Here is a 23136-nt window from a genome sequence, read left to right as displayed (position 1 = left end):
AGTTGGATGGAGGGATGAGTGAGTTTGATGAGGGGGGGGGGGGGGGGGGGATGATGCAGGAAGGAGGAGGTTGTGGGTGATGGGGAGGGGGGGACCTTTTTTGTGTGGGTGATGGGGGGAGGGCAGGGGGGTTGTGAGTAGTGCTGGGGGAGGAATTTTTGTGGGTGATGGGGTGGTTGTGGGGTGGTTGTGGCTGATGGACGATGGGGGGGGTTGTGGGTGATGGACGATGGGGTGGAGTGGGGGGTTGTGGGTGATGGACAATGGCAGGGGTACTACTCGTCCACCCAACATCACATATAAACTCACTCATCCACCAAACCTCACGCATCAAACTCACTCATTAACCCAACATCACCCATCAAACTCATTCACCCAACCTCACCCATCAAACTCACTCATTCATCAAACCTCAGTCATCAACCCAAAAGCCTCATCAAACTCACTCATTCACCCAAATTCACTCATTTAACCAACCTGGCAGTGTTGGCACAGATAACCAAAAAGTTAACTTCGATAACGATAATGATAATCCGGTTATTATAATACAAAGTTCTCGGAAGTTAACGATAATCCGATAACGATAACTACTTTTCAACATAAATTCAAAAAAAATAAGGAAAAAGCTTCAAAACCCATAGAAAAGGCTTATTTATGCTAAACCCGAGAATAAAATAAATGGTTTGCGTCTTTTTAGAGTGTATGAGAGTCGTCACACACAGCACGTTTAACCGGACGGAGTCCAACATGCATTGGGAGGTTAACAGGACGGGTCAAGGACACAATGTGAATCCAACAAACAAATTAATGTCCATTTCTTACCGAAAGAGCAACGGGAATAGATCCGCGGAACGCTGCGCACACAAACAGGAAGGCACCGTTAATTCAAACATGAGAGGCACGACCTTACAAACACACCGAGAACAGTTACAAGCATGGCGCGACGGTATCTCCACGCCTCGACACTCATGTCCGATTGTCCGTCGCTCTGCCAAAGGTTTGACCGTCCTTGTGTTTGAATTAACCGATCTGTACGTTTCCCAACCTTGACCGAACCCAGTACCTGCAGAGCCGAGCAGCCGCATGGCTGAGGAGGTCGCCATTGCAAGGCTTCTTCTTCTTCTTCTTCTTCTTCTTCTGCCTCCGCCTCCTCTTCTTCCATTTTTCTTCACGTGGCGGCCTGATTCAGCATTATCTTGTAAAACAAGTATTCTTTAATCATGTACATTTTTCTCCTCCTTGATAATTAGTGCGGCGAAATGCAACCCGGAAACGATTAAAATGTTATCGGACAAAAAATTAACGGACATTATCGGACGGAAAAAATTGAGTTATTGGAAGTTAACTGGTCCAATAACGATAAATGGAAGTTATCTTCCGATAATAGTCCGATAAAAAGTGAACTTTGATAATTATGTTTTCGGATTATCGCTTTGGTGCCCAACACTGCAACCTGGGAATGAGAAAATGTGCCCGAACCGCGCCAAACCGTCAAATCTCGCGCAATCTCGCGGGATTTGGAACAAGATGAAAACAGACAAAATGGCCGCGCAAAATTACTGGTGATTTCTATGGATTTCTGCGGACAAAAACAGTAGTTCTCGTTGAGAAAACTAGTAGAGAAGCTAGTACAAATTGTACAAAATAACAGGAATCACCGGTGATCCGCCAGCCGGGCAGGTTAGGCAGTATTGTGTACCCGCCCAGCACAAAAGTTAGGCGCCATTGGCGACCGGGCGGCCGCTAATTTGCACCCCTGCGAGGTCTTGCATTTTTAAGTGACCTTTCTTTGGTTGCTCATATTTCAAAATTAGATTAATTTGCAGTGAGTAGGTCAACACTTCAGGGTAGGTCAACAATGACACCTGCAACATCTGCCATGCCACCCCACACACAATAGAACACATTCTGGAAGGCTGTGCAGCCCGAGCTAAACAAAGGCAAGATCACAACATTGTAGATGAAAGGGATCTCTGGGTCAGATCAGGGACCAGGATATGGATCAGCTATCTCCGTGCCATGGGTCTGTTCAAGCAAAACTGACTGGGACCGATTAACAACACCACCACCACTTTAGGGTGTTTTATCTCGTTAAAATAATTCTAAACTTAAAATCAGTTTCTTTCTACATAGAAAGTATGCATTTGCAAGTCAATGACATAATGGGTTCACAAAGACCAAGCAAGGAGTCATTTCTACCATACTCAGTGGCGTAATGGTTAGAACGTCCACTCTGAATCTGGGAGATCGGCAGTTCAAACCCTCGCTGAGTAATACCATTAAAAATGGTACGTGCTGCTTACTTGCTTGACACTTTAACAAAAGGATAAGGTATGGACAAACAACCATAAGTTGGAAGTAATAACACAGGCGTTGAAGGTCTAAAGGCCTCTTTCTGTGTCAAAGTTCCTTATAAGGGAACCCATATTATTATTATTATTGTTATTATTATTGTTTTTATTATTATTATTATTATTATTATGAAGTATGCTTCCCCTTTTTGGATTGAAGCTCCTCTGATCAAGTGATTTTGGTGTGTGTTGAATTTGAATGAATGGCTGGCAAAGCTTAAAGAGAGATGGAACAAAAACTTTTCTTTGGCAATAATGTTAGTTTTTTTAACAGCGTTAATTGGGAGAAAATCTGTACTTTTGAGAGTTGAGGTCTAAGCAAAAGCAGAGTCCGGAGTAAGTCCATGTGAACACGGCACAAGCATTTGGTCTGGAGTGACTAGTCATCCGATCGTCGCTCCTCGGGGTTGTCTGCAGAAATTCTCATGGCAACAGTCATCACTGTATCCACTGCCACACCTTCTCACGAAGCCAACTACTTCACTGGCTGGCCAATAGCAAATATTCTCAGGCAAATGCCGCAACTTCACCCCGGATCAAAATTCTTGCGAATTAGTAAAAACTTGTTACTACAGATTATGTATGTGGGGACAAAGTAAGACAGTATTTAACCTTTCTCTATTATTTTCATATGTACTGAAGTTAAGTGGGAGAGGGATGGGGTGGGTCTAATTTTTTGACGTGTGTGTGTGTGTGTGTGTGTGTGTGTGTGTGTGTGTGTGTGTGTGTGTGTGTGTGTGTGTGTGTGTGTGTGTGTGTGTGTGTGTGTGTGTACAATATAATGTTAGATAGCACCAATTGATGAGCATCTCATTTGCAAAAGTAAACTTACCAATGGCTCCACACGTACTGCATTCAACTTGCGGTCAGCTTGCACAGCAAACTCCGCAAACATGCTTTTCACAACAAATTCTCCAGGTCGTGACTCTGGATCCACACATGGTCGGGATGTTCGTTCTACCGTCGCCATTGCCAGTCCGACTTCAGTTGCTCGACTTGACCTTTGTCTCTGTGTGTCTCGATCCTTGGAGGCCCGGCGCTCTGGCGTGGCTGCAGGCCTGCCAATGCCATTTACCGGACCAGATGCTGTGGGTACAAACAAACAAAAAAGGATGACAAGTGCTGATAGAAAAGCTTATTAGTGAGGCAGAGATGACATATGGAAGAACCATTTTTATCCCAATACAAATCCTTTAAAGACATGAAAGCAAACGATGGGCATCGTCCAATGCTCCGACCTTGAGACTCCTTCGGTATCCGTGTATCAACCTTTCTCATGCTGAGAATGAGTGGATACCAAGATGGTAAATTCTAGTATAACAGGCTGGATAACATTACCCATGAAACTTGACACCCGGCAGCACGCGCACGCACACCTCCTTCCGAACCGCCGTCTCGCTTCCCTTTCATACCAACAACCAGCGTCGATGACCCCGTGTTACCTACAGAATTATGTCCTCTGTGACTATTCCATCAAAAGGAGTACATGCTCCTTTGAGTTTTTAATCCAGCTTGTACAATCTTTCCCCTTCTTCCACAATCTTATTATTTTGTACTGATGAATATCTCATGAAAATCCCTCTGAAGAAACCAAAAAAACAAATACATGCTTCGCATCGAAATCCACTTACCCTTTTTGCATTCCCATTGAAATAATAATTTGTGCCCGTGATGATTAAAATCATTTTGATGGTACTCCTTCTGCAACCCCAAATCAGAACAATTACAAAAAGTGTGCAATGCAAGTTTCAGGACAGATTTGATGAAACACCTGATTTTGGAGATCATTACCTCCACCACCTTCGGGGCAGAGGTCATGTTTTCACGCCTGCTTGTCTGTGTTTGTGAGCAGAATATCTCAAAAAGTTGTGGACGCGTTCGGACAAAACTTGTCAGACAGGTTTGGTGTGTGACGAGGACGAATTGATTCGATTTTGGTGAAGATCTGGATCCAGATACGAGACATTTTAAGCGATTCTTCACCATTGAGAGATCGGGCCAAAAGCTATAGATAGCACGACATCTCAAAAAGTTATGCATGAGTTATGACAAAACTTGGTGGGTGAATTTGTTCGGTGACAAGAAAAAGGCGATTCGATTTTGGTTCAGGTCCGGATCCAGATCCAGCCTATCAGTGGAATACAAAACATAAACTGTTCAGCCTGGCGGAGGTATGTGCTCCACGGTGTACCGTTCTAATTTTGGGATGCATTTACCCTTCATTGATCAATTTTTCATGATGGAACACACGATTGTTCAAACTGGGCCTGTTGAGAATTTGACTCAAATCCTGTGCTCAGGGTAAAATAAATAATTCAAAACCTGAACATCTCAGTTGAAATTAAAATATCAGGAAGTCGCAATTTTAAAAGAGGGCTCAAGTATTGCAGTTTCTTTTCTTTACATGTCAACCCTTCGACTATAGTTATTCATAACCCCTCAACTCCTGCAAACACCGATCATTTCACTTAAACATTATTTACTGTTATTTGGGGAGAAAAATATCCCCTGTTGATTTTCACCCCATTCTTTCATACATTTTTGAACACATCAACCTCAAGAGTTAATGAAAGTTTGTGGCTTGAAATAAATTCTGCGCATTCATAAAACATACATTTCAGAAACAACACCACTATTACATCAGTAATGGCCATTCAACATGATGAACAAAGATACAGTGCGTCATCGTGTCCCGGTCCAACTTTGTATATCTGTAGGAGCAGCCGCTTTCTGGAGCAACCCCCTCCCAACTGTCGTCCATCCGATTTCCGGAGTAAATGTGAACAACACAAGCTGTTCATGTGCCAAAGATATGTGGATCCCTTGATGCCACGGAGGCTCAAGTCTTTCCGTTTGGAATGGAAAAACCATCTCCACACGACAGCCTTTATTCGCTTGACACAAACAATAGCTTTTCAGATGCAAGTAAGTATGATGCAACAGTAGTTCAGCCTGAGTTTGGGTCAATTCTCCGGAAGAACAAATTTATATTTGAATCAACCTGCATGGTACGATCATGGATTACTAATAACAACACAATCTCCACCAATGGTATTTATTGTTTAATTTATTTTTTTGTATGCATTGTCAAGACACTTTGTATGCACTTTGCATTGTATGAGAGCTAACATACAATGCACAGCAAGGGGGGGCATGAGACAAGAGGGGTGGGAGAGGGAAGGACAAAACAGTGGGGAACAGAGACTTTAGGAGATCTGTGGAAGGGAGAGGGATGGGTGGGGAACATGGGGCATACAAGATGGACATTACAGGGACTTTCAGGAAAGAAAGCAGGGAATTTGAAGGTGGGTTTGGGGTGGATTAATGGGGGTAGAAAAGATTGAGGATTTAGATGGGGGACAATAAGAGGTGGTGGTGAACAGTTGTGTTGAAGGCCTGGAGGGAAGAATGGGATCAAAGAGAGTGAGAGAGTTTATTCCAAAGGCGGCAAAAAAGAGGAATGAAAGGGTGAAGGTGAGCAGTGATTCGTCATCTTGGTGATTTTACCAGCTGGGGGTTGTTGGGGGACCTTGAGCGCCCTGCGGAAATATGTTGGGGTCATATCGCAGACAGAGCAGGGGTGCGAGACTGGAGAGGAGATGGTAGAAAACAAAGACCACTGCACTGCCTGCAGTGAGAGAGTGAGAGGCCCAAAGACTCAGCTTCATCGCGGGAGATGCCAATGATCCGAAATGCCTTGGTTTCCACAGCGTGAAACCGAGAAAGGTGAGAGGCAGGAGCACCAGCCCAGAAGAGAGAGCAGTACTCCATCAGGCTGAGGACAAAAGCTTTGTATGTAGTTAGGAGCTCAGGTGGCCGAGGAAGGACTGCATGACAGAGGATTCCCAGTTGGCATCTGGCTTTGGAGGCCAGGTTGGAAATGTGGCTTTCCCAGGAAAGATCATGGCAGATAGTGACCCAAAAGCTTGAATGAAAGGAGTTCTTCCAGAGGATTGTTGAGAAAGTAGAATGGGGGGGAGGGGGCGGCGGGGGTTATAAATGGTCCTTTTGGAGAGACATAGTGAGAGTGTGAGATTTGTCATGATTGAAACACGTGTTCCACGTGTTGGTTTATCCAGATCCAGTGTGTGATTTATCCAGATCTGCAGAGAGCGAAGAAGCTGCGGCTTGCTGGTCTGAGGGATGACAGATGTTACGACAGAGGGTGGAGTCATCAGCAAAGAGTGGTATAATCTACAGTTGGATCTAAAAAAAAACCATCTATTAATCACTTTGCAATTCGGAAAATACATGAGGATGTTCGATACAAACACCATCTAAATATATTGTTACGGCTGTGGAAATTCGCAATACACCATAGAGGGTCCTTAGATCAGTTATGACGCTAAGTTCATGTGCAGTTAGTCCACACCCGTTGTTTCGGGGTAATATGTGTGATTCATCCGGGCTGCGACGCTTTGAGTTAGCCATTTTTCTTTCTCTATCGTTATTTTGGATCCAACAACCTCAAACCAACCAACGACAACAGCAAAAAAGAAACCTGCGCTAGTGCGTGGGTTTGCGCACCCCTCTGCGGTGCCAAGGCTGGCATGGGAAGGGGAGCAGGGCAGCTCCCTTCCCATTGGTGGAGGCCCGGCGTGAGGTGGTCGGAGTGGGGGCACGCCCCCCTTCGAGAGCCTTCTGGAAACGCCTCGAAGGGAGGTGGAGCCGCGAACGGGGCAAAGCCCTGCGCGGCGAAGGGCGGAACCCCGCCTTACAAAAGGAAAACGGACGCGAAGCTCACTCCCTCTGATCGTGGCTCATGTTGGCTGTAGCTCTCGCCGAAAAATGCACCAACTCTCTCTCTCTCCAAAAAGGCTTGGTCTCTCTCCTTGGGTTTCGCTCTCCAAAGCGCTCCCTTCCTCCTCTCTCATCCCGCGCTCATGGCCCGGCGCGGCCTGTTGGTGGAGATGCGGACGGGAGGCGCCGCAGTGCGGCCTGTGGTGGACCTGCGCGTCCGGACGAGGGGTGCCAGAGAGGGTTCGCCGGCCGCGCGGGAGGCCGGAACCAGGCGCGACCGCGCTGATGGTAGTAGGGAGGAGGACTCGACGGTCCATGAGGGAAGTCAATTATTTTCTTTTCAGGCTTTTGTATGTGTGTTTGTGGCACTGGTCTTGCAAAGTAAAACCTGTATAAGTGACTGTGCTGTAAAAATTGCCTTTTATTCGGCCGTAGTGCTTTCTTTTGTTCCAATTTGCCTGCTTTTGTTCTTATTTGCCTCCTTACGTGTGTCAAATAAAGTGCTGGCTTGTTGAACTGTTCCCCCGTTTCGCTTCGTCCTTTCATTTGTTGAATCCCCATCTTGCATCACGTAAGGGATTGATAGTGGGTTTAAAACACCTGGTAACCAATCTGAACCGTCAAGGTCGAAGATAACTCCGCTCGGTTATCCCCGTAGCACGGAACGAGCCGCTTAAGCGGTTTGTGTCCGGAGTCGACCTGTGGCGTGGTACAACCCCTCGGGAGGTTACCCGTGCGAGTACTTAGGTATATCGACTTTCGGCGATTCACCCTATTTCGTGCGGGGTAGAATGCGGACTGTGTTGTGGTGAGGTTAAACCCCCACCGTGACTTGCTCCTTGGCGATAGTTCCAAGAGGGTCACGACTGAATTGCCCGTTCCGGTGGGCGACGCGTCGCGATTTGAGTTACGTGGCCGATCGCACGCGGGGCGGGCGGAAATTCATAACAATATGTATGTGTATGCATATATACATTTATATATATATATATATATATATATATATATATATATATATATATATATATATATATATATATATATATATATATACATGTAAATAAATATAAATGTAAATATGTATATATAAATACATATTGTTACGAATTTGGAATTCGATTGCACACAACATACAGGTTCCTTTAGTCAGCTATGTCGATAAGTGCTTGTTCCCAAGATAGCTCACCTTCCATTGTTTAAATGTTCAGAAATCGATTAGATGCGCTGCGGATTGATTTAATAGTTAGGGAACGAACAATGGAGACGTCCCTCCCCCTCTTCTGCGAAGAGGAAGAAGAACCCGGCCGTCCCGTGATTCATGATGTCAACAACTCCCTCCCACCCGTGGTTGAGCGGGGGATGGATCACGAGGGCATGAGTCACGCCGGGCGCGGGGGAGGGGCAGAGTAGGATAAAGAGGAGATCCTTTTTCTTTGTTCGTGTTCGGGGGTTGTTCAGTCGAGCTTTGGTTTCTGCTTGGCTGGTTGTTCAGTAGAGCTACGGCCACTGCTTGACTCTGGTTAGGGTTGGAGGCTTTTGAAAGCTTTTTGCTTCAAGCTGCCTTGTTTGGAAGAGAGTTGAGCTGGTTACTCAGCTCGAGCTGCGAGTGGTGGCTTCTTCTTCGTGGTTCGTGGAGTTCTTTGTTCTCCGTTTGGTTCCCGGCTTGGTGCGACTCATTGACCTCTTCTTGGAGGTGGTTCCTTGGGGGAAGCGGCGCATCGACGGGAAGGATCGGCGCATCGACGGGAAGGATCGGCGCATCGACGGGAAGGATCGGCGCCTCGTCTCACCAGCACGTGTTGAGAAGCGCGGGAGGATTCGCGGGAGCTCAGGAAGGATCGCGGCTTACGGCGATTGGATCCAGCTCGCTCTCGCTGGAGCCCGGGTCTGAACAACTTGAAGACCACACGAGGTGGAGAGGTTTGAGATAGGTTCTGGGTTTCAGCACACCTGTCCTCTGAGCTGGAGCTCGTTATTAAAGGCCTCAGCCACCATTTCTTGGGTGTGTGTGTGTGTGTACGTGTGTCCGTGGGCCCGTCTAATAAGTCGGAAATTGTTAAGTGCTTTGTGTGCTGTAAATCTTTGCATTGCATTTCGTATAGTCGGAATAGTTCTGCTCTTACGTGTTTCCCTCGTTCCCCATTATTATTCATAAATATCCCAATTGTTAAACGTTTTCAGCTCGTCGCGTCGATTCTTTCATTGACTGAGCATTTTGTGTGTTGGGAGTTAGAAAGCCGTTGGTTTGCCGTGAAAGGGGGACATTTGGACCGACAGTTCTCGGAGATTAAGCCACTCGGAATCGCGCACGGGACAGCCTCGCCTCGGCGGTTTGTTCTGTACGAGTTCCGTCGAGGGTGGAATACCCCGGTAGTTGGATCACGTGGGTATTTAGGTACATCGAAGATTGGCAATCGATCCTACCCCACGTGATCTGCCCATTGGCGTATTTCGGTTCTTGTACAAGGACCGGTCGCTCGGACTTATCTGGGCGGCGATCTATATTCCGGGCGATCGGTCGGGCCGACTTGCGGAACCGTCAGAGCGGTCGGTTGGCGGCCGACGACCCCCGGCCCCGTAAATATATATATATATATATATATATATATATATATATATATATATATATATATATATATATATATATAGTTACAAATTAGGCGGTTCGGACAGCCTACGCATGACCGCTTCAGCCCAACCGCAGTGTCGCGTTCCGCCGAAAACCAAATTCAGTCGTAGCTTCCTGGACAACTCCAGAAACCTGCTACGGGTGCCTTAACGCACCATAAACTGTCAATATTCTGTCAACGCGGTACAGGGTTAATCGCCAAATCTCGATATATATAATTATCTGCGCAGACAGAAGTACCGAGAATTTATACCTCGACGGTACTCGTACGGAAACGAGCCGCGAAGCGCGCTCGTTCCGTGTGCGATGCCGAGCGGTTTTAATCGTCAAGTTCCGTTGGACCAAATGACCACTTTTCTTTGGCTTTAATAGCCTGCCAATTTCCCGAACGCGCCGTGGAAGTCAATGGGAGGAAATGACGCAATGAGCAGATTGACATTCAAACAATGGGTGCATTTATTTCAAATAAGCAATCAATGGGGGAAGGGGACATGACACAAGCAAAGCCTACAGCCGATGTCTATTTATTATGTACAGGCATGCACTTAACCAACAATTCTACTGTACGTAAGGAGACAAGGCGCCACAGAACACTCTCATACAAAACCCCAGAAAAGAAACCTCGTGAGCCTTTATTCCAACTCGGAGCCTGGATGACCGAAGGCTCACAAGAGGCTGGGCAGGTTACCTGACCGCCCCTTGTGACGGCTCGAAGGTCTTCGGGTCGGTGACCCCTGGTGTCTCTTGCTTGACCCTCGTGTCGCAATGCGCCAGTTGCTGAGCGCCGGGCGGCTTGAGCAGCTTGGCGAGCAGCTTGCGCGGTTCCCCTCGGACGTCCGGCCTTCATGCGGCCTGGTCGGTCGGGCCTGGCCAGCGACGCGTTCGGAGAAGTGAACGGGTCTTTGCTCTTTTAGTTGATGCTCTTTCGGACCCGTTCACTACCTCAGCCTCACTCGACCATCTCAGGGCCATTCACCCGGACCACGATGCAGATTGCTCGACTCCACCAGAGCTGGCAAGACCTCTGGCGCGCGCTTCTCTCCGGCTGTTTTCCGACGACCTCCGATACTCCTCTGGTGCTCTCTGACTTCTTCGCAACCGACACTCGACTCACTTGACTCGACTCCACCCTTTTAATAAGACTGGGCGCCCGCCCTTCAAACTCTCACCCGAGGCTGGGGCTCCGCCCACTCTTCACCTCCGACCTCTCACCCCTCGAAAGCATCGCTGGAAACCCCAAGTCCGACATCACTAGTTGGTTCCGGGGAAGCCCTCGTTTTGATCCGTTTATGCAAATCGGCTCGTGCCGCGGCCGTTCGCGCACCATGGCGGCTGGTGCAGTGGTGGCGTTGGGGAGATGATGATGATGGCGTTTTTGAAGGAGATGCTGGGTTGCGAAGATGGCGTTGTTTGTCGATGGTGATAAGATGTTGTGTTGTTTTAAAATAAAAGATAGAAAAAGAAAAATGGCTACCTCAAAGATTCACAGCCCGGCACACGAACAATCCCCTTTACACATCGGTGGGGATTCTAACCTGAAACACATACTTATCGAAATAACTGATCTTCGGGGAACCTGAACGATGTTCTGTGAATTTCCACAACCGCAACAATATATAACTATATATATATATATATATATATATATATATATATATATATATATATATATATATATATATATATATATATATATATATATATATATATACATATATATATATATATATATATATATATATACATATATACATACATACATATATATATATATCTATACAAATATGTATATATATATATATATATATAAATATATATAAATGTGTATGTATATATACACACACACACACACACACACACACACACACACACACACACACACACACACACACACACACACACACACACACACACACACACACACACACACACACACACACACACACACACACACACACACACACACACACACACACACACAGGTGTTGGCGCAGTGGTTAGGGCAGTGGCTTGGGACCCAAAAGGTCCTGAGTTCAAGCCCCATTGGGACACTGAATTAATATATGTATATATATAATGTGTGTACGTTTGTATATTGTATATGTATATATGTATATATGTATATATGTATATATGTATATATATATATATATATATATATATATATATATATATATATATATATATATATATATATATATATATATATATATATATATATATATATATATATACATATATATCCCAAGTCGAAGACACCAGGGGGTTGACTCAGCCTGCCATCCTTCCGAGGTCGGCGAAATGAGTACCAGTTGTACTGGGCCCGGTGTATGCCCCGGTTAGAATAGGTGTACCATATCCCTGTGTGTCGTAAGAGGCGACCAGGGTTGCGTCAGGAAGGGCATCCGGCGTAAAAACCTATGCCAAATCATTATGCGGACAACAAAACGAATTTCCATACCGGATCGGTCGAGGCCCGGGTTTCCAACGACCGCCACTGGTACCGGTGGTCAGCAGAGTACCAGTGGAAATTGTGCTATTGCTGGGCGAAGGAGGAGAAGGAGACGAGGAAGGCGAGTCCGGAGGCAGTGGGAGAGGGGGAAGGGTAGAAGTGTGGAGGTGAGAGTTGGAACTCTGAATGTTGGGACGATGACTGGCAAAGGGCGAGAGTTGGCTGATATGATGGAGAGAAGAAAGGTGGACATACTGTGTGTACAAGAGACCAAGTGGATGGGGAGTAAGGCGCGGAGCATTGGAGGTGGTTTCAAACTGTTCTACCATGGTGTGGATGGGAGGAGAAATGGTGTCGGGGTAATCCTGAAGGAAGATTATGTCAAGAGGGTATTGGAGGTGAGGAGAGAGTTTGACCGAGTGATTAGTGTGAAGTTGGAAATTGAAGGGGTGATGATGAATGTCATCAGTGCATATGCCCCACATATGGGGTGTGAGATGGAGTATAAAGAAGATTTCTGGAGTGAGTTAGATGAAGTGGTGGAGAGTGTATCCAAGGATGAAAGAGTGGTGATTGGAGCAGATTTCAATGGGCATGTTGGGGAAGGGAATAAAGAGGATGAGGAGGTGATGGGGAGGTACGGTCTCAACAAGAGAAACGTGGAAGGGCAAATGGTGGTAGAGTTTGCAAAAAGAATGGAAATGGCAGTGATAAATACGTATTTCAAGAAGGAGGAACACAGGGTGACGTACAAGAGTGGAGGAAAGTGCACACAGGTGGATTACATCTTAAGCAGGAGATGCAACCTGAAAGAGATTAGTGACTGTAAGGTGGTGGCAGGGGAGAGTGTCGCTCGACAGCATCGATGGGTGGTCTGTAGGATGACTTTAGAGGTGAGGTTGAGGAAGAGAGTGAGGGCTGAACCAAGGACCAGATGGTGGAAGCTGAAGGAGGAAGACTGTTGCGTGAAATTTAGGGAGGAGGTGAGTCAGGCGTTGGATGGTGGTAAAGATGGATGGGATGATTGGGCAACGACAGCAGAAGTTGTGAGGGAGATAGCTCGGAAGGTACTTGGTGTGACATGTGGACAGAGGAAGGAAGATAAGGAGACTTGGTGGTGGAATGAGGAAGTACGGGAAAGTATAAGGAAGAAGGGGTTGGCGAAAAAGAAGTGGGATAGTCAGAGAGATGAAGAAAGTCGGCAGGAGTACAAGGAGTGGCGGCAAAAGGCAAAAAGAGAGGTGGCAAAGGCCAAGGAAAAGGCATATGACGAGCTGTATGAGAAGTTGGATACAAAAGAAGGGGAAAAGGATTTATACCGATTGGCAAGACAGAGGGACCGAGCTGGGAAGGATGTGCTGCAGGTTAGGGTGATAAAGGACGTAAATGGGAATGTGCTGACGAGTGAGGAGAGTGTGTTGAGAAGGTGGATGGAGTACTTTGAGGAGCTGATGAATGAAGAAAATGAGAGAGAGAAGGTTGGAAGAGGTGGAGATAGTGAATCTGGAAGTGGGGTGGATCAGTAAGGAAGAAGTGAGGACTGCTATGTAGAAGATGAAAAGTGGAAAGGCAGTTGGCCCAGATGGTATACCAGTGGAGGCATGGAAGTGCTTAGGAGAGATGGCAGTGGGGTTGTTAACCAGATTGTTTAATAAAGTCTTGGAAAGTGAGAGGATGCCGGAGGAGTGGAGATTAAGTGTACTGGTTCCGATTTTCAAGAATAAGGGTGATGTGCAGAGCTGTGGAAATTACAGAGGGATAAAGTTGTTAAGCCACACCATGAAGTTGTGGGAAAGAGTAGTGGAAGCTCGGTTGAGAGGAGACGTGACGATCTGTGAGCAGCAATATGGGTTTATGCCCGGAAAGAGCACCACTGATGCGATGTTTGCTTTGATAATGTTGATGGAGAAGTATAGGGAAGGCCAGAAGGAGTTACATTGTGTGTTTGTGGATTTAGAGAAAGCTTATGATAGGGTGCCAAGAGAGGAGTTGTGGCATTGTATGAGGAAGTCGGGAGTGGTGGAGAAGTATGTGAGGATCGTGCAGGATATGTATGAGGACAGTGTGACAGTGGTGAGGTGTGCGGTAGGAATGACGGACCGGTTTAAGGTAAAAGTGGGATTGCACCAAGGATCGACTTTGAGCCCTTTCCTGTTTGCAATGGTGATGGACAGGTTGACGGACGAGATCAGACTGGAGTCCCCATGGACTATGATGTTCGCGGATGACATCATGATCTGTAGGGAGAGTAGGGAGCAGGCTGAGGCGAGCCTCGAGAGGTGGAGGTACGCACTGGAGAGAAGGGGAATGATAGTCAGTCGGAGTAAGACGGAGTACATGTGCGTAAATGAGAGGGAGGGTGGTGGTATGGTACGGTGCAAGGAGTTGAGGTGGGGAAGGTGGATGGGTTTAAATACTTGGGATCAACTGTCCAAAGTAACGGAGTGTGTGGGAGAGAAGTGAAAAAGAGAGTGCAGGCAGGATGGAGTGGGTGGAGAAGAGTTGCAGGAGTGATTTGTGACAGAAGGATAGCTGCAAGAGTGAAGGGGAAAGTATATAAGACGGTAGTGAGACCAGCTATGTTGTATGGTTTGGAGGCGGTGGCGCTAACAAAAAGACAGGAAGCGGAGCTGGAGGTGGCAGAGTTAAAGATGCTGCGATTCTCGTTGGGAGTGACGAGGATGGACAGGATACGGAATGAGTATATTAGAGGGACAGCGCAGGTAGGACGGTTTGGAGACAAAGTGAGAGAGGCGAGATTGAGATGGTTTGGACATGTGCACAGGAGGGAAACGGAGTATATCGGGAGAAGGATGTTGAAGATGGAGCCGCCAGGCAGGAGGAGAAGAGGAAGGCCAAAGAAGAGGTTCATGGATACGGTGAGGGCGGACATGCGGGTGGTTGGAGTGTCAATGGAAGATGTGGAGGATAGAGCGAAATGGAGACGGTTGATCTGCTGTGGCGACCCCTAACGGGAGCAAGCCGAAAGAGGAAGAAGAAGAAGATATATATATATATATATATATATATATATATATATATATATATATATATATATATATATATATATATATATATATATATACTTACATATATGGCTAATGCTATCTGTGTGTCCCAACCTTAAAACACAGTAACGCTCCTCAGAGAGAACAAAACAAATTCAATCAAAGTCACTTCAAATTAATCCAAACCTATGGAAGAATTATAATTTTTTTCAATCACACACAAAAAACAACTTGAACCCGGGTGGTGTATAGCCAACAAGCCACTGCCTCCATCACTCCCAAAATTGTTTTCCCTTTGCTGTTAAGAAATATACAACCTCCCATTTTTGAGATCTTTCAGTCAGCGCAAGAATAAAAGGCTTCCTTTTTTCATATCATGGTATTTTTACCATGGTTTCTGCGAGTTTGACTGAAACAAAAATCGTGGAAAGTCTATTGAACAACGGACTTGATTCACATCTTTCAAAATTCCATGAACCACACCCACACCACCCATCCGTAAACAACATTGTTCCTCAAAAGTCAAAACACACGACTCACTGAGGGCATAATGAGTTATAAATTCGACCTGAACATCTCTGATTCAATGATGAAGGCCAGGCTGAAGAGCATTAAAATACAACTCCACACATTAACTGAGTCAATGAGCTCACAGTGCTCATGTAACTTTGTTGTAATTGGGCACTGGTCGTGGCACACACACGATACCTTGTTGAGCAAATTGATCAACAAAACACCTTATGGTGCTCAATAGCACAAGTGTGAACTAAAGGGAATTGTCGGTGACACGATGGGTAAAGGAGCCCGGAGGAAGAGAAAAATGGAGTTTAAACTTCATCAGAGTTGGAAAATAAAAATGAACAATAAATAAAAATAAATAATAATAATAAAAATTAAAAAAAATAACTCAAAATAAATAACAACTTCATCTACACCTTGCACTTGTGACCAGTCAGTAGAACCGATTAATCAGGAGTTGACAGCACAATGTATGAAATTCTATTAAAAGTGATGGAAATGCCAATCTAACCAAGGTACACAGATTTGTAGGACAATATGACACATGACTCGTTTTGTAACTCACAACCAAAAGCATCATGCCAAAGGATCAATGCTTGGACTGGATTGGCTACAGAGAGATCACACGTCCCACGATTACTCATGAAGGCTCCACCGAGACATCGACAAAAACAGAGGAATGGCATGTGAACATCATGGTGACTATTTAATTAAAACAGCAAACGAATGATATCTCAATTGTGAATGAAAAGTGGCACCAAAGAGTTGGGGAGGGTAAAGTTAAAACTTGAAATTTTGTGAAATCTGGATTTTCACATTCAAACTGCAATGTAATAATAATAATAATAATAATAATAATAATAATAATAATAATAATAATAATATTTCTTTCATGCCATAAATGCACATAAGGCTGTCAAGGAAGTTTCATTGGCAAGGAGTAGAGTCCTGGACAGTCACCACTCCACCACAGGTTACCCAGAATGGTTATTACTCCGGTACACGGGTACTCATTTTGCCGATCTCAGAAGGATGGCAGGCTGAGTCAACCCCACCTGGTGTTAATTCAGTGGTTGGCAGTGGCTTGAACTCAGGACCCTAAGGTCCCAAGCCAGCCACCTTAACCGCTAAGCAAACACAAGGCATAAACTGAAATGTTTTGGTGATAAAATGAATTGGTGATTGAAGGGTGAGTCACATGAGGACGATGGAGTTCGCACACTATCCACAGCATCTGCATCTGTGCTGCTGAAGTATCATGGCAGAAAATGCACTGGGTGATTTGTCATTTACTTTCCCCACAGTGGTCTGGACCAGAATTCAAAATATGGGCAGGGTACCGTAGGACAACGGCCTACTTCTAAGTAAGACACCGTGGGATTGTAGTCATGTCGTGTCGTGTCACAACATATCCTGATCCAGACTCGAGTCGTAACTTATCCCAATCCAGACACCCATGGTCGGTGAAGAGGAACTCTCCAACTCAATGGTTACACTTTGTATGGTTGGCTCGTCTAATAAAAAGGCACCGAGGGATCTTTGATGTCCAACGGCAAATGCTAGCAAACAGAGAACCCAGCTTAACATCCTTCAAAAGCATGGTGTGCTCAATGATGGAAAGCCCTGACTTCTCAACATGTGTAACAGTTAATAGTTGGTGTGTGGAGTGAACCCAGATGAAACAACTCACAGGTGAGTATGTTCCCTCATAGCTATCCCGTCATAACCATAATCATGTTTAATGATAAAATTGGTGCAAAGTTCAGTCATGTCATTCATGAAGGTCATGGGCCTTGCAGCAGGACAATTACCCCAAACACACTTCAAAAAGCACCCAGGAATGGTTCAAGATAATACGCTGGACTGTTCTGAAGTGGCCAGCAATGAGTCCGGATCTAAATCCCATTGAACATATCTCAAATCTGAAAACAGCAGTTGGGAGAAGATTCCCTTCAAATCTGGGAGAACTGGAGCAGTTTGCACAAGAGTGGGCCAAATTACCAGTAGAGGTGTAGGAAGCTCATTCATCGCTATAGGAAGCGCTTGACTGCAGTTATTTTGTACAAAGTCTGTGCTACCAAATATTAAGTCGAGGGCATCAATAATTTTGTCAATGCCATTTATTTTTATTTTCTGATTTAAAAGGATATATTAAGTTCTGAATCGAAAACAAAGCTTCTGTAGTATTAACAGTGAAATAAAGAATTGTGGAGACAAAATACTTTTGTCAATTTCAACTTGTTTTGGGAGATAATTGTAAGTTATTTGAAAAAATGCAAGGGTGCCAATATTTTTGTCCATGAGCAATATAAATCTGTCTATTTAACTATCGAATATATTGTTACGGATTTCAGAATCCGGTCTGATGAAAGCATCCACACATCCAGGTCCTCAGACAGTTATTTCCTTAAATGCATGTTCAGATTCACCCCATCCCCATGTCTAATGGGATTTTCAATGTGATGCGTTGAGAATTGTAAAGGATTGATCCCCTCTCTTATGGGAAGCTTTTTCTCTTTACGACAGACACGTTTACACACATTTCTTTCACGAGCTCTGAAGCCCGCCCCCCCCCATTCTTCCTCAACAATCTTTCGTGAGCTCCGATGCCCGCCTTTTTTGAGAGCACACGGGTCATCATGGTAACCATGCGCCATTGGGGCGGGGTGAGCTTGGGGGTGGACTGCAGCCGCGGAGACGCCCGGAGATATAAAAAGAACGGGAGGTACGTTCTGTCAGGAAAAAAGCGGGAGAAAAAAAAAAGCGAGAGAAAAAGCGTGAGGAGAAAAAGCGTGAGGAGAAAAGCGAAAGGAGGAAAAAGCGGGAGAGAAAAAAGCGGGAGAGAAGAAAGCGGGAGAGAAGAAAGCGGGAGAGAAGAAAGCGGGAGAGAAGAAAGCGGGAGAGAAGAAAGCGGGAGAGAAGAAAGCGGGAGAGAAGAAAGCGGGAGAGAAGAAAGCGGGAGAGAAGAAAGCGGGAGAGAAGAAAGCGGGAGAGAAGAAAGCGGGAGAGAAGAAAGCGGGAGAGAAGAAAGCGGGAGAGAAGAAAGCGGGAGAGAAGAAAGCGGGAGAGAAGAAAGCGGGAGAGAAGAAAGCGGGAGAGAAGAAAGCGGGAGAGAGGAAAGCGGGAGAGAGGAAAGCGAGCAAGAAGTGGGTGTCTGACCAGCACCAACGAGACAATTCGTCCTTCATAGTGCTTCGGCAAGCGAGCTTGTGGTGCGCGTGTGGGTGTCTGACCAGCGTCAACAACGAGACAATTCGTCTTTCCCAGTGCTTGCGCAAGCGAGCGTGTGGTGCGTGTGTGGGTGTGAGCAGCGCCGACAACGAGTGAGGCACGGGTCAGTCACAACGAGTGAGGGGCAGGTCAATCACCAACAGACCGTGTGGGTCACTGAACGTCACCAGTTTCGTGAAGTGTGAGGAGCTGCCCGTCTTGCAGCACCAGGGTCTAAACCCACAACAGACGATTTCGGTGCCCCCCCGCCCCCAGACGTCGACTGTCATTCAAGGCTGTTGGCGAGTGGGTGCACATTTCAGGACGTTTTCACTTCACGGATGACTTCTCTCTGGTGAGCGAGACGTCTCTTCTCCCCCCCCCTCCCTCCCGAATGATCTGCTGGGTATCCTTGTCTGTGTTTAGTTGTAAGGAAGTCAACCCAACGATAAGCATCTGCTCTGTCTCTTTCCTGTCATTTTGATTGATTTTGCCTGATTAACTATTCATTTCGATTGCTTTGGAATTTGTTCATTTATTTACCTCAGAAAATTAAAGGTTCTTTTTATTTATTTATTTTCTTAATAATAAATTATTTATTGACTTCCAATATATATATATATATATATATATATATATATATATATATATATATATATATATATATATATATATATATATATATATATATATATATATATATATATATATATATATATATATTTATATATATGTATGTATACTGTAGCCTGGTGTTGGCGCAGTGGATAGGGCAGCGGCTTGGGATCCAAAAGGTCCTGAGTTCAAGCCCCGTTGGCCACTGAATTAATACACCAGGGGGTTGACTCAGCCTGTCATCCTTCTGAGGTCGGCGAAATGAGTACCAGTATACTGGGCTGGTGTATACCACAGTTAAAATCGGTGTACCATATCCCTGTGTCGTAAGAGGTGACCAGGGTTGCGTCAGGAGGGCATCCGGCGTAAAACATGTGCCAAATCACTATGCGGATCATACGGATGATCCGCTGTGGCGATCCCTATCGGCAGCAGCCGAAAGAAGAAGAAGATATACATATATACTGTATCTCTGCATCTTAGATCGACGAAACATGGCGACACCCCTTCTATGGATTCCGCCATTTCAGCTACACCCATTTCTGACAGGTGTATAAAATGAAGCATACAGCCATGCAATCTCCATTGATAAACATTGGTAGGAGAATGGGCCGTACTGAAGAGCTCAGTGACTTTCAACGTGGCACCATCATAAGATGCCACCTTTCCAACAAGCAGTTAGTCAAATTTCTGCCCTGCTGGAGCTGCCCCGGTCAACTGCAAGTGATGTTATTGTGTTATACATATATACATATGTAGTATATACAGAATATATATATTGTTGTGGTTGACGAAATTCGCAAACCACCATTCAGGTCCCTTAGGTGAGATATCTCTGTAAGTATATGTGTAGTTAGGCCCAAACCCGTTGTTTAGAGGGAATAAATGTCATTCATGCGGGCTGCGACCCTTTTAGATAGCCGTTTTTCTTTTACTATCTTTATTTTGGACCAGCCGCCATTACTACCACCACCAACCACGTCTCAACAGCCATCACACAACAACCACCAACCGCAACGCCGCTTCACAACAACAGCCACGACCTTTACCGTCACAACTCGCCCTCGCAACCATCGCATCACCGTCATTCCCACGCCGCTTGTGGGCACCGATACTGGACTTGTGCAGGGCGCGCACCGAGCAGGGGTGCAAAAGCGCCGGCCTTTCTGAAGAAAACGGATCAAAAACTACTCACGCCCACTTCTGTTCCGTCCTATCGGCGAGCGTGGGGCGATTTGGCCCCGCCTCCAGGTACGTTGGAGTGTGGTCGCTATATGCAAATTCATGGATCAAAAAGCAGTCACGCCCACTTTTCCTCGGTCCAATGGGGAGCCAGTTAGAGGTGAAGGGTCGGAGGTAAAGGGTCGAAGGTGAAGGAGCGAGGCCACGGGGGATATAAACGACCGCGTTTGTCAGTCAAGGGGAGTTGTCGGTGGAGCTGGGAAGAAGTGGTAGTAGTCAGAGTGAAGAGGACGGAGCTGTGGAGAGGTGGCGGCGGCGAAGACGGTCGAAGGGGTGCTCGTGTCGGAGTCGGGGAGCTGCGGAGGGAGAGGCCGGCGGCGCGACCGAGGTCGTGGTGGAGACGCTCGTCGCGGGACCCGAGACAGGGAGATATCCTCCATCCCCCGAGCATCAACAACCCCCTCCTGTTTCCCCCGCGCTGAGATAGTGCGAGAAGGGGGCCCCTTTCCCACCCCCTACCAGACACTGTCCGCGAGGCCCGCGGAGTCGGGGCGCCACCGCCATCTTGCGGCTCATCATCAGACGGGTAGGCCCGACGCGGTCTCGGCCCCAGGCCCGCCTGCCCCCCTCATCCTTGAGGGTGGTCCTTTTCTTTTGCTTTGGGTATATGTGTTGTCGGCACCGTCTGTGAAGTAAAACTGTATAAGTGTTGCCGTGTGCTCGGTAGTCGGTTAGATCTGCATTGTTGCATTTGCTTTTTGTGTATTATTGTGTTTCTTCTTCTTTTACATTTGCTTTTGGTGTAATTGTATATGTGTGCTTTCCGTTCATTGCGAAATAAATGTGCTTCATGTTGAACTGTTTTCCCGTTTCGCTTCGTCTTTTCCTTTATTGAATCTCCATCTTACTTCACGTAAAGGGTTGGTCGTGGGCTAAAACGCCCGATAATTAATCGAACCGTCGAGGCCGACGATAACACCGCTCGGTTATCCCGATAGTACGGAACGGGTCGCTTAAAGTGGCCCGTGTCCGAAGTCGACCTGCGGCGAGGTGCGATCGCCCGGTCTACCCTCCGTGTGGGTACTTAGGTAGGTCGAATTTGGCGAGCAACCCTATCCCACGCGGGGGGCCGGTTGGCACGATCGTGGTGAGGCCGAAAGGTACACCCGTGACTAGTTCCCGGCGTTAGTCCGAGAGGGTCACGACGGGATTGTCCGTCCGGTGGGCGACGTGCCGCGATTCGAGTTACGTGGCCGCTCGCACGCCGGCGGGCGCGAATCCGCAACAATATATATATATATATATATATATATATATATATATATATATATATATATATATATATATATATATATATATATATATATACATATATATATATACACATATATATATATACACCGGGCGTAGTTGCGTGCGCCTGTAATCCGGCTACTTGGAGGCTTGGGTTGGAGGATCGCTTGAGGACGGGTGCTCTGCGCTGGGCCGCGCTATGAGAGGCAGCCCGGAATCATGGCGAAACCCAATCCTTATCCCTGTGTCGTAAGAGGCGACCAGGGTTGCGTCAGGAAGGGCATCCGGCGTAAAACCTATGCCAAATCAGTATGCGGATCATAACGGATGATCCGCTGTGGCGACCCCTAACGGGAGCAGCCGAAAGATGAACAACTATATATATATATATATATATATATATATATATATATATATATATATATATATATATATATATATATATATATATATATATATATATATATACACACACACATATACGTATACATATATATGTAAATACATGAATATTGTTACGAATTCCACCGGTTCGACACCCACGCACGACCGCTTAAGGCCCAACCGCAGTCGCGCGTCCGCCGAAAACCGGAATTCAGTCGTAGCTTCCGAATAACTCCGGAAACCTGCTACGGGTGCCTTAACGCACCATATATTGCCAATATTCTGTCCACGCGGTACAGGGTTAATCGCCGAATCTCGATATACCTAATTATCCGCGCAGACAGAAGCACTGAGAATTTATACTTCGAAGGACCTTGAGCGGGGCGAGCCGTTACCGTACTCGCACCGTGCGTGACCCGAGCGGTTATCACCAAGGTCCGTCGGACCAAATGACCACTTTTATTGGCTTTAGCAGCCTGCTAATTTCCCGAACGCACCGTGGAAGTCAATGGGAGGAATGGACGCAACAAGCAGGTTTACATTCAACAATGGGGCATTTATTAAACAAGCAATCAATGGGGGAAGGGGACATGACACAAGCAAAGCCTACAACCGATGTATATTTAATTATGTACAGACATGCACTGAACCAACAATTCTACTTACAAAGACAAGGCGCCACAGAACAGACTTTCATACAAAAACCCAGAAAAGAAACGGGCCCGTGGGCCTTCATTCGAACCCGGAGCCTGG

The 23136-nt window shown here is 46.1% G+C and overlaps 1 protein-coding gene across 8 annotated transcripts in view; it reads right to left on the bottom strand.

Annotated features, from left to right (window-relative positions):
- Positions 1–23136, bottom strand: part of LOC147008993 (protein furry homolog-like) — a 395449-nt gene that overhangs the window by 291755 nt on the left and 80558 nt on the right. For 7 of the 8 annotated variants that reach the window (XM_085864332.1, XM_085864334.1, XM_085864327.1 and 4 more), the window contains one exon: positions 3184–3437. In XM_085864332.1, the coding sequence (XP_085720458.1) occupies positions 3184–3321 (138 nt within the window). In that variant the 5' untranslated portion in view covers positions 3322–3437. Of the gene's footprint in view, positions 1–3183; positions 3438–3589; positions 3656–23136 lie in introns of those variants that run through there. The other variant, XM_085864331.1, reaches the window with a different exon arrangement.

The sequence above is a fragment of the Eptatretus burgeri genome, chromosome 18, assembly GCF_056783735.1.
Source record: "Eptatretus burgeri isolate ZD-2024b chromosome 18, Ebu_testis_v1, whole genome shotgun sequence".
NCBI lineage: Eukaryota > Metazoa > Chordata > Myxini > Myxiniformes > Myxinidae > Eptatretus > Eptatretus burgeri.
The sequence above is the reverse complement of the archived record's forward strand: the minus strand, read 5'-3'. Positions and strand labels throughout refer to the sequence as shown.